The 12,405-nt window shown below is 46.9% G+C and overlaps 1 protein-coding gene across 1 annotated transcript in view; it reads left to right on the top strand.

Annotated features, from left to right (window-relative positions):
• Nucleotides 1–4,800: 4,800 nt before the first annotated feature.
• LOC137521052 (retinol dehydrogenase 8-like) overlaps nt 4,801–12,405 on the top strand; it is a 31,934-nt gene continuing 24,329 nt past the window's right edge. Inside the window, exon 1 of the mRNA XM_068239784.1 lies at nt 4,801–5,005. Within this exon, the coding sequence (XP_068095885.1) occupies nt 4,909–5,005 (97 nt within the window). The 5' untranslated portion in view covers nt 4,801–4,908. The remainder of the gene's footprint in view (nt 5,006–12,405) is intronic.

Below are 12,405 nucleotides of genomic sequence, written 5' to 3'. Positions count from 1 at the left end.
GAGGGGAAGGTGCCGGTGGAAAAGAAGAGGTAATGAGGAATGGAAAAGCAGAGGGAATGGAATGGGACCAGATCTAGGGGGCAGGAAGTGGCAGGTGAAGTTGCCAGGACCTGGATGACTTCCGCCACCGTGACTGGAGTGAAGGAGGTAACGTGGGGGAAAGGTGTAGGGCGGGGTGAGGAGGAGGGGGTGATGGCGTGGAGGAGAGAGATATCGCTCTGGATGGTGGTAATTTTGTTGATAAAGTACTTTGATAGGTTGAGAGGGTGGAGGTTTGGGGAGGGGGGGGGGAGCCACTGATGTTTAGTAATATGCTAACTTGGAACTTTGCCACCATCAGTATAGGCCAGGGACACTGCTGTGGATCCATCCTCTTTTGTGCTCTGCTTATCCATAGTTGCTGGGACTATATGCATTTGAAATGTGGAATATGCAACCATAATTGAAACCATAATTGAAACATGATACCATTTTGAATGTAACAGGAGGGCTAACTGTGATTTTGGACTGCTATACCGGTGACTGTTTTTTCACAAATCCTGGAACGGCATACATTCAGTCTGGCAAACGTCACTGAGGGCCCTTTTCCACTAGCAATCGCTAGCGTTCGCGCTTAACGCTAGCGATTGCTGAATCGCAAGTGCAGGAAACTTCCCGGGGATTGCGTTCACGATTTTGCTATGCAATGCACTGCATAGCAAAATCGCGGCAAAGATCGCTCCGCGGTGCGATCGCGTTTGAGTGAAAAACGAATCGCGGTAGTGGAAATTACCTACCGCGATTCCTATGTTAAAAAGAAAACCGTAGCGATTTCAAAATCACTAGCGGTTTGCGATTCAGCATCGCAAACGCCGCTAGTGGAAAAGGGCCCTAAGGGAACATCCCTGGCAGACTTCCACAAAACATTAGTATATATTTGCATGAGAATTTCCTGGGGGAGATATATACTTTCAGTAGAGACACAGAACATTTTTAGCACACTTTTCTGGTGGATTGAAAGCGCACTCTATAAGCAGTAGCAGTGTTAGGGAGTCTTGCCCAAGGTCTCCTACTGAATAGGTGCTGGCTTACTGTACAGGTAGAGTCGAGATTGAAACCCTGGCCTCCTGTGTCAGAGGCAGAGCCCTTAACCATTACACTATCCAGCCACAGTGACTCACCTCTTGACGTTGCATTTTATACAAACAGATCTGCCCTTACAGCTGATTGAAAAGTGCTTCATACCTCCTGAAAATAAATCACATGAAAAAACATGAGGTGATATTTACAAATGAACCTTAAACTTTGTGTCCAGTCAGTGTTACTGTGGTTTACATAGTGAGTTACGCAAATTATGTGACTCCCTTTACAAATAGTTGATGCAGGTATAGCGTGTGTTGTACAACTGTAACTTGCTGTGTAAATCCTGGTATACTAAACTCGTGTTGTCTGCACACCTTAAAGGATACATGAGGTGATCTGAAAAATAAGATTCACTTACCTGGGGCTTCTTTAAGCCCCTAGAAGTCCGTTAGGTTCCAAGCCGTAGTTCCCCTCTGACTCTGAGCCTGGCCTCTGCTCTCTCCTCAGAAAGATTGTGATCCGCGGTTAGGTCGGGATCTTCTGCGAATGTGCGGGCACACCGCTTGCCTCTCGTGATTCTCTCTAAACAGCACAAGTGCAGAGTGCTCCCGGTGACAGGAACGCACGATTACGAGAAGCACGAATGCGCAGAAGATCCCGACCCAGGCACAGGTCGCGATCTTTCAGAGGGGACAGCAGAGGCCGGGCTCAGAGCGGAACTATGATGTGGGACCTAACAGACTTCCAGGGACTGGAAAAAGCCCCAGATGAGTGAAATTTTTATTTTTTCAGATCACATCATGTATCCTTTTAAGTTTAATGTTCTTTTGTGAATACAGCCCATGTAACATGAAAGAAATGAATACTGCTTATACTACAAAGATATTTTAAAATATCCTTGGCATTCCTACTCCTGAAAGCATTCATACAGTTGTGTTCAAAATGATTCAACCCCCACTGAAATTGAGTGTTTTGGCCAGTTTGACATTGATTTTGATCATTTCAGTCATCCTGTTTACAATTAACGGGGAACTGAAGAGAGAGGTATATGGAGGCTGCCATATTTATTTCCTTTTAATCAATACCAGTTGCCTGGCAGCCCTGCTGATCTATTTCTCAGCAGTAGTATCTTAATAACACCAGAAACAAGCATGCAGCTAGTCTTGTCAAATCTTACTTTAAAGTCTGAAACACCTCATCTGTTGCATGCTTGTTTATGGGCTATGGGTAATAGTATTAGAGGCAGAGGATCAGCAGGGCTGCCAGGCAACTGGAATTGCTTAAAAGGAAATAAACATGGCAGCCTCCATATACCTCTCTCTTCAGTTCCCCTTTAAATCAAAGAGGCACTTGTATGTCGGACAAATATAACAACATTTATAATGAAATAACCACAAATGTCTTTTCAGTGCTCACATCATTATCAGTTTTATTCAACCCCCAAGTGACATTCATTCTTAGTACTTGGTACAACATCCTTTACCAGTTATAACCGCTTTTAAATGTGAAGCATAGCTTGACACAAGTGTCTTGCAGTGATCTACGGGTATCTTAGCCCATTCTTCATGGGCAGAAGTCTCCAGTTCAGTCACATTCTTAGGCTTGCACGCTGCAACGGTTTTCTTTAAGTCCCACCAGAGGTTCTCAATCGGATTTAAGTCTGGTGACTGTGATGGCCACTCCAAAATGTTCCAGCCTTTAATCTGCAACCATGCTCTGGTGGACTTGGAGGTATGCTTGGGATCATTGTCCTTTTGAAAGGTCCAACGTCTCCCAAGCCCCAGGTTTGTGACGGACTGCATCACATTTTCATCCAATATCTCCTGATACTGAAGAGAATTCATGGTACCTTGCACACGCCGAAGCTTCCCTGTACCTGCAGAAGCAAAACAGCCCCAAAGCATGATTGACCCCCCGCCATGCTTCACAGTAGGCAAGGTGTTCTCTTCTTCATAGGCCTTGTTCTTCCTCCTCCAAACATAATGTTGATCCATGGGCCCAAACAGTTCTAATTTTGTTTCATCAGTCCACAGAACACTATCCCAAAACTTTTGTGGTAGTGTTCTGTGGACTGATGAAACAAAATTAGATGTCAAAATGAATAATTTTAAACACAACTGTATATAACTGAACTGAAGTGTTTTTTTTCAAGCTAGTGGTTTTGTTTAATTAGTATCACACGTGTCTCTCTAATCCTGCAATCAGTCCGTTTTTTATAAATGGAGGAAAATAGTTACCCTGCTGTTTGGCCTCATTGTGTGTCCCACACTGAACATGGACCAGGAAAAGCAAAGGATTGTCTGAGGAGATCAGAAAATGATGGACAAGTATGTAAAAGGCTAAGAGACCATCTCCAAGCAGCTTGGTGTGCTGTGTGCTTTACTTGTCCTGCCTCCCCCAGCCCACAAATGCAGAGTAGCGCATGAAGTGCTTTGATATTTACCTGATCCGTTCGCTGCATTGGGTTGCCGCTTCCTCCTGTGAGAAGCTGTTAATGCTGACATCATCCTCCATCCTCATAAATATCAAAGCGCTCCTTGCAGGGGTGTAACTACAGGGGAGAAGCCCCAGTGACCGCATGGGGGACCCCGAGCTGTAAGGGGACCCCAACCACTACTTCACTCCCTCTGATAAGGGGGCCAATCCTTCAGATTGGTTGTTTTTGTGGCTACATTGTTCTAAATCTGAAGATTATGATGTCCGCACACTGGTTTTATGACCCTTGCAAGATGGACCCCCAGGCTGTGAGGGTCACAAGTGGTTGGCAAGGAAAGCGGTGTAAACCTTGGTGGGCCCTATGAAAGCGTTGCTGGGGGGCCCCATGATTTGCAGTAATGCCACTGGCTACTTGCGCTACTCCGCATTCGGGGCTGGCCGGCTGGGTGAGGCCGGATTTGCCAGCACTACGCTGAGTTATCTCACATGTAATTTTTCTATTCTTCATTGAAAACCCATTCTCATGCTTTAGAGTTGCAGTTTGCTGTACATTCCCATGCAATATATATATATTTTAGTTTTTGTATAGATTCAATAAAAGACAAACCGCAATGTGATGCGAATAGCTGCAAATGTATAAGGCAGCTTTTACCATCACTGTTTAAGATCCTGTGTATGTTTACTGGCGACATCTGCCCGGGACCAATACTCTCTGTTTGGGGCTTATCCTGTAATCTCTGCAGATATTCAGCGAGGGAGCCGATTACACATCTCAGATGCAGTTAGCTACGCCAATGAGAATCTACAGATCTGTATATAAAATGCATAACACCATACTGAACAGTAAATGTGTGACCACATCAACCATTAGGTGGGGATTAAAAGACATTAATGTACACTTGCTAAACCTCAGACCAGTAAAAGCTGCTTGGTGTTCCTTTTACATGTGCTCTTGCTTGGAGAAAATGGACCTTCACTGACAAAGCATCATATTTGCCTTCTAGCTGGATTTACAATGGCAGCACTGGTGGGGTAACGCTACTGCAATATACAAGCGTTTATTGTGAGCTCTAGTAATATACAAGGTGGCACTCTGATATCAGCAGGCTGTCTGGGAATCCCAGACATTGTAACCTAAGTCAACCTGTGCTCTCTCGTGTCAGCCGTACAGTGCAGTGCTCTCCCCAGATTATGTCATTATGCTGCTCACCCCCATCAATGTCAGAGGACAGATTATCCAGCCTAAGCCACAAAATGTGCAGGTTGGCATTTTAAGACGTGCTGACGCAGCCTGACTGCAGATAAAGCAGAAAGCGCCACTGACTTAAGCCTCAGAAGTACATTTTCCTGGCCACTGATGGTCTATGGTTGTAACCTTCTCCATAACGAAAACAGGACTTAAGAACCAGAATGGCGATGAAAAACGTTCTCATCACAGGATGCTCATCGGGAATAGGACTGGCTATTGCAGCAAAGCTGGCCAAGGATGACCAGAAGAGGTTCAAAGGTAATCAGTGGTGTGAAGGGGTGGCTGGACGAGAGACCATGCATGGCTAGGACCTTAGTTATGCTGGGGAATGAGTACACCCTTTCTTTTACATAATTTAGGTTGGGGAATGGGGTGTGCATTACATGAATAAATCCTTTCCTTCCTTATAGATTGTTAGTTGGGGATTGGATATGTGTGTTACATGACAGAAATTTCCGTTCTTAAAACAGACGGTACAGTATTTGGGATTATTCAGGTTAGCGTGACCATATTATGTCTCCAACAATGCATAACTGATAAATATGCAAATCATCCCTTTGTTGTCTCTAAAAGCCAGGCACACCTCCAGAGCAGCTAGAATGCAATGATGTGTCAGCTTGTTAATATTACAGAGCCGCAATAATCTAACACATGCATACAGACTGGGTTGGAGGGGTACTCCTTATCAGTACATGGCGTGTATTGTGGGAGGAGACATCATATGCTCACTCTAACCTGAATAATCACAAATACCTTCTGTTTTAAGAAGGCACATTTCTGTTTAAAATAGCATTTTAGTAAGTGGGCTTTTGAGTTCTGGTTCACCATGAGCTTGCTGGGTACTCTGTACTCTAGGTTTCCTCCCTCATAGAGTCGCATTAATCCATGCCATGCTCTGATGAGGATCAAGCAGTCTGAAACCGTCTGTATGCATGTTGGATTAGTTTGGCTGATACTGTGCAGTTGGCTGTCGTTTGAAGAACTTGCACTTGTTTTAAATGCGTCCATATAGTTCTGCTTGCGTGCACAGTATGCAAATAAGTTGGTCATTCAGTTGGTTGGGGCGTGGAAAATACAAGTCGTGAAATCACAAGGTCGTGCGGTCGGTCATGTCGTCGGGTTGGTGGTGTGGAAAAGGTGCACGTGTGTGTACTAGACTTTAGGCTCTTGCTTTACAAATCTCTTAGAAAACATATTATACTGTCTTTGTACTGTTAATAGCCTGTCCAATCAGAACCAGTACAACACTGAATTTTGAAAAAAAACTAAAATTAAACAGTAAAAGTACAGTGTGTGTATATATATATATATATATATATATATATATATATATATATGTGTGTGTAACTCCAATTTTATTTTAATCATTTACTTTCACTTTACTACCAAGCAGCCCTAAAGCACACCTGTGTGAAAAAAGGGGAGCTGCCATCACTAAATTTGTTTCAAAGGAGATATGCAGCATTTTTAGCAGATTTGTTTTCCTAATTGTCCTCAGCACCAAGACAAAGTTAGTTTGAGCTCCCATTCATCATGCCTGTTGCAGGGCACTGAAGCCAGGTTTAAGACAGCCGTGGAGTATGCATGCTTAAAAACAAAGGTGGCATTGACCTCTATATTTCATCCACATAGATCCACTTTAACAAGTGTCACATTAGATTAGAGCTCTTAAGCTATGTGCAAACGCTGGACTGAACTTGGCAGAGGCCAGGACCATCTCTGCCAAAAGATCAGGAGTGCTAAATTATATTACCCAAGTGCATTGTTTCCCTCCTTCCTCACCCCTACTGGAAGCAGCTATGTCATGCACCACACCACCATCCCTCTGCCTCCCTCACTAGCAACAGAACATGTCAGTTGGCTGTAGTTTAGTGATTAACCTGCTGGGCGTTCTGATTCCCGCGGGGGGGGGGGGGGGGGTTCACCCATTTTTTTTTTTTTTTATCATATAGCTAGCCTAGTGCTAGCTACATGATTGGCTGCTCCCTGCGGCGTCCCTCCAGCATCTCCGATCGCCAACGGCATGAAGTCCCATCCGGAAATCCCGTTCTGAACGGGATTTTCTTTAGGGCTTCCCTCGTCGCCATGGCGATGAACGGAGTGACGTCACAGGGACTCCCTATCCACCCCTCAGCGCTGCCTGGCACTGATTGGCCAGGCTGCGCAGGGGTCCCGGGGGGGGGCCCTCTTTCGCTTCGGGTAGCGTCGGATCGGCGGCGATCAAGTTAAACACGCAGCTAGCAAAGTGCTAGCTGCGTGTTTGAAAAAAAAATTATTCAAATCGGCCCAACAGGGCCTGAACGGTGACCTCCAGCGTCTCTGGACGAGCTCAGCTCGTCCAGAATGCTAGGGAGGTTAATCTGTGCAGGCCTCAGCTCTGGATTGCCACCCAAGGGATCAAGTCTCAAGTCATCCTACTTACTAGTACAAGTTCAAAGCAGGATGCCCAGGAAGGTGGGTGCTGTGGAGTTGAGAGCTATTCGCACACCTTAGCACCACAACAACCACCTGCTTAGGTGTCCTTTGAGCTTGTATTGGTAAGTTGGCCAACATGTGTAACTTGCACCTTGTACAACATCACCGTTGACAGTTAAAAAAAATGTGGACTAATTTACTAATGCTCTAGGACTGAAGATCATTGAAGAGTATAATCTTACGCTTATAGGTGTTTACTGTCGTTTGTGCAAATGCTGCATTTTGACCTCGATTTTTGCCGTTGTCTGCCCGGTGATTAGCCAATCCTGGAAGCACCGCTGAAAGCCGACAAATGCGTTTCTGCAAACTTGCAGAAACCAATGAGACACAGGGCTGCCAAGGCGGCAGGTTCAGACATCCGTCTGAACCAGCCCTTAATCACATCAGACCACAGTGAGGACTGCTAAAAGGAAAGTTGCTGTCAATTGCGCAGTTCCACTGGAAGGACAGGCCAGCTTTGCAGGATTACTTACACGAATCAGCAAACCCTTGCAAAAGATTGTGTAGATCCCCTTATTCTTTCAAAACAGCAAAAACCCACTGGGGCATGGATTCTAAAAGACCTCATTGGTATCCTGTGGCATCTGGCACCAATGGATCCTTAAAATCATGTAGGTTATGAGGTTGGGCCTCCATGAATCACATTTTTTTCTCCAGCACAAATGCTTGACTGCCTTCAACTGTGGGGAAATATGGACGCCAAAAAATAAGAAGGTACTTCAGATCACTATATATAGTTCTACTGCTCCATAGTCCAGTTCCGGTGATGCTCATTGTAGCTGCTTACTACAGTGGATAGCGGTCAGCATGGGGCGAACACTTTCATTCCAGAGCAGGAGACTTGGGCGCAGCAGTGAGTAACTTCTGCGCCTTCAGAAGACGGAGCTGAAGTTACTTATAAAACACTATAATTAGGCCTCCAGCAATTGCTGGAAGCCGAATTATTTCATTCCCCATCATCCATGGTGGCCTGGAGGGGGCATAGTATTTATTGTGGATGGGAATTTGTGCAGGAGCAGGATCAGCCATACCGGCTGTCTCCTGCGCCGATTCCTCTCGTATGCAGCATGTGGACACTGATTGGTCTTCACCATCTAAATATGCAGCAAACTAAGATGTACACCTTTCTCTTATCATAAGCGGTACATTACTCAGTAGTATGTGCTGCAGTAGCTCTTCAATTAGTTCAGACCAGATGGGTTAGCCTTCTCCATGTACACACATCAATAGGCCTTGGGCACTCACAACCCAAAGGGTTCCTATTTCATATATTGGTTTCTTATTTTAAGTTGAATTACTGAAATAAATGGACTTTTGCACAATATTCTAATTTTTGGAGTATCACCTGTATCTCATCCCAGTGATAGGCACCAGTGATTCCCAGGCTAGGAGAGGCTTAGTGCATCAGTCCCATTATTTTGATTGGTCTACAGTGCACTAATGTCAAATGTGAGTGGTCGCATGGATTACACATTAGTGCCTTTTTGTTGCATTTGTTAAACAATACATATGCTCAGTTGTATTCTGCTACTATAGCCGGTTGTGGCACACACAGAGTGCTCTGCATCTAATCTGACACGTGGACACAGATCATCAAGTGATTTTTCCATTGCCAGAAAAATGATCTTCCTGGGAAGAAGATTTAAAACTAATATTTATCTTGGCTTTCCGTGGCATCCTGCATTTCCCTGATGACAGCGCGTCAAGCCTTATTAACTGCTGAGTGTTTATATGCTGCCTTCATTGCTGCTCCACAGAGTAAGCTACTGAACACTGAATTACCTTTAATAAGAAATGATCCTAAGGGCATCTACTAAGCACTGGCCAAAATTACTACAAGGAAACAAGGATTAGCACTTAATGTGAATCAAAGTTTTTCAGCATTATATTAGCATGTATTCCTTTAAAGTGCACCTGTGAGAAGAAACAAAAAAAAACCTGCAAAAGGTAGATACCTCCATAGAGGAAAGCCTCTGGACAGTCTAGAGGCTTCCCTATCCTCCTTCACTCAACCAATCCAGAGCTAGGACCCTCTGAACATATTTGACAAGAGCGTGATGAATATGCTCACATGGCTGCGCTCCTGTCCGTGTGAGGGCAAGGCCCGCACCTGTGTAGTAGCACGGAGCTGCTCGTGTGTGGCTTCTTCTTCCATCTATGAGTGGCTGTGTGCTGCTGCAAGTGTGGGCTGTCATGGTGCCTGCGCAGTGCGGCCATGCTCGTACATGGATGGGAGTGCATGCCATGCGGCCATGCTCGTACATGGATGGGAGTGCAGCCCTGAAGAAGAAGAAAGTCCTAGCGAGCTGCGGTGGGGTAAAGGTTCAGAGAAGCATGTGTATATGTACACTGCCAGAGAATTGGGATCAGAGTGAGCCGAATGATGGCTCTTCCTGCTGGCAGTCAAATTCCCAGTGGCATTAAATACTATTCCCCCTCTGAGTCATAGCAACTCGGAGGGAGAAGTAATTTGGTGTCCTGCGATCTATTTCTAAAGAGGTAAGTATCTAACTTTTGCCTTTTTGTTCTCCCAGGTTTGCTTTAAGAAACCCCGTGCTTGCCAAGTTGCCCATGGCATAGGTAACATTATCTTAAGTACCCCTTACCCCACTTACCACGCATACATTGATTAGCACTACATCCTGAGGGCCTAACACACTGTACTTCACTCAGTAATGCAAGTGGCCGTGTTATACACAAACGCATGGCACCTGCTTTGCAGGGCTACCCCATTCTACTATGCTGCAGGGCTGCCCCATTCCCCTATGCTGCAGGGCTGCCCCATTCCCCTATGCTGCAGGGCTGCCCCATTCCCGGGCTGCCCCATTCCCCTATGCTGCAGGACTGCCCCATTCCCCTATGCTGCAGGGCTGCCCCATTTCACTATGCTTCAGGGCTATCCCATTCCACTATGCTGCAGGGCTGCCCCATTCCCCTATGTTGCAGGACTGTTCCATTCCACTATGCTGCAGGGCTGCCCCATTCCCCTATGCTGCAGAGCTGCCCCATTCCACTATGCTGCAGGGCTGCCCCATTCTACTATGCTGCAGGGCTGCCCCATTCCACTATGCTGCAGGACTGCCTCATTCCACTATGCTGCAGGACTGCCTCATTCCACTATGCTGCAGGGCTGCCCCATTCCACTATGCTGCAGGACTGCCCCATTCCACTATGCTGCAGGGCTGCCCCATTCCACTATGCTGCAGGACTGCCCCATTCCACTATGCTGCAGGGCTGCCCCACTCCACTATGCTGCAGGGCTGTCCCATTCCACTATGCTGCAGGGCTGCCCCATTCCCCTATGTTGCAGGACTGTTCCATTCCACTACGCTGCAGGGCTGCCCCATTCCCCTATGCTGCAGGGCTGCCCCATTCCCCTATGCTGCAGGGCTGCCCCATTTCACTTTGCTGCAGGGCTGCCCCATTCTACTATGCTGCAGGACTGCCCCATTCTACTATGCTCCAGCAATTTTGGTAAAAGAGCTGTGCCGGATCATCTTGGAGGAATTGTATGATAGACCCAGGAGGTACATGGGTAGATCCGCAGCACGCTGGTCCCCTGCATCATTGGAGTGCTGTCCTGCACACCTTTTTGGCAGTTTCATTTTCGGCAACTCAGCCAGTCGATGGCCACTGCGCCTGCTTGGCCCTGGCCCCACGCATCCTCAATCATGTGCAGTATGAGAAAATCTCATACTGCGCATGTGCAGGATGTTCACTCGCGATTGAGGACACGTGTGGCCAGGGCCGTGCAGGCGCAGTGGGCTGAGCCACCGAAAATGAAACTGGATCACTGTGGGGGACCGGAGGATCGGTATGTCACGGCGTGGGCACAGGGCGGCTGCTGGGGGCCAGTAGAAGCCCCTGGTAAGTTAAACAGGATTTGTATCTTTGCCTTCAGGTTTCCTTTAAACGATCACCACTTTTTAAAGGTCTCCTTTGTTTCCCAAGAGTAACAGTTTTAATCATTGCTACCGAAATAAGTGACGATTGGCATATTCATAAAGTGCCATCAGCGCAATCACTACTTTACAGATCATTATTAATGGAGAATGCTATTGGTTTAATGGAGCAGAGTGGAAAACAGGGTGTTATCTGTTTTTTAACCATTTCCGGACCACGTTGATTGAAATCTAAGTCCTGTTTTTGGCCGATTATTTTTGACAGGACATAGATTTCAACATCCCTGTTACGCCTTCCTGCTGCTACCGCTGATCGCATCCCTCTCTCCCCGCCGCAGCTGATTGGCTCTGCTGTCACTGTCAGACAGTATGACGGCAGAGCTCTGTGAGCCGGTCAGGAGCCAAATTCATTGGCTCCTGACCCTGTCATCACTATGAGCCGATCTCATTGGCTCACATTGATCACAGCGTCAGGAGCCAATGAAATCAGCTCCTGGCCGGCTCACAGAGCTCTTCTGTCATAGAGACAGCAAAGTGGGTGGGCTCAGGTGACAGGTGAGTGGCGGTAGTGGCGATTCTGTGCGGCGTGAGTTGGCGAGCCCCAGTATTTGGTCCTAGTGGTCTCTGGTCCTTAACCTCCTTGCCGGTTATCCCGAGCTCAGCTCGGGGTAACCTGCGTAGGAGGATTTCTCAGGCCCCGCTGGGCCAATTTTCAAATTTATTTTTTTTACTGCATGCAGCTAGCACTTTGCTAGCTGCGTGCAGTTTCTGTTCGCCGCCGATTCGCCGATACCCACCGCGCGCCCCCCCCCCCCCCCAGACCCCTTGCGCAGCCTGGCCAATCAGTGCCAGGCAGCGCTGAGGGGTGGATCGGGATTCCCTCTGACGTCCATGACGTCGGTGACGTCATCCCGCCCGGTCGCCATGGCGACCAGGGAAGCCCGGCAGGAAATCCCGTTCTGAATACCGTTGTTTCTGCTTACTCTGATCGCCGAAGGCGATCAGAGTGGATAGGGGGATGCCGCTTGTCAGCGGCTATCATGTAGCGAGCCCTGGGCTCGCTACATGATTTAAACAAAAACATTTTTTTTTAAAGTGCTGTGCTGCCCCCTTGCCGCCAGAATTGTAACAGCAAGGGGGTGAAGGGGCCAGAGACTGCCAGTACTGAACTGGTTAAACAATATTTGTCACTTTTGGCTATCTGGTGCTGCAATTGAACTCAGTGGCTGGCATTTTTTTTGTTCAATAAACGTGCTGTACTGCACTTCAAATGCCAAGGCT

The sequence above is a fragment of the Hyperolius riggenbachi genome, chromosome 6 (genome assembly GCF_040937935.1).
Source record: "Hyperolius riggenbachi isolate aHypRig1 chromosome 6, aHypRig1.pri, whole genome shotgun sequence".
NCBI classification, from domain to species: domain Eukaryota; kingdom Metazoa; phylum Chordata; class Amphibia; order Anura; family Hyperoliidae; genus Hyperolius; species Hyperolius riggenbachi.
Note: the sequence above shows the minus strand (reverse complement) of the source record. Positions and strands in the feature narration are given on the sequence as shown.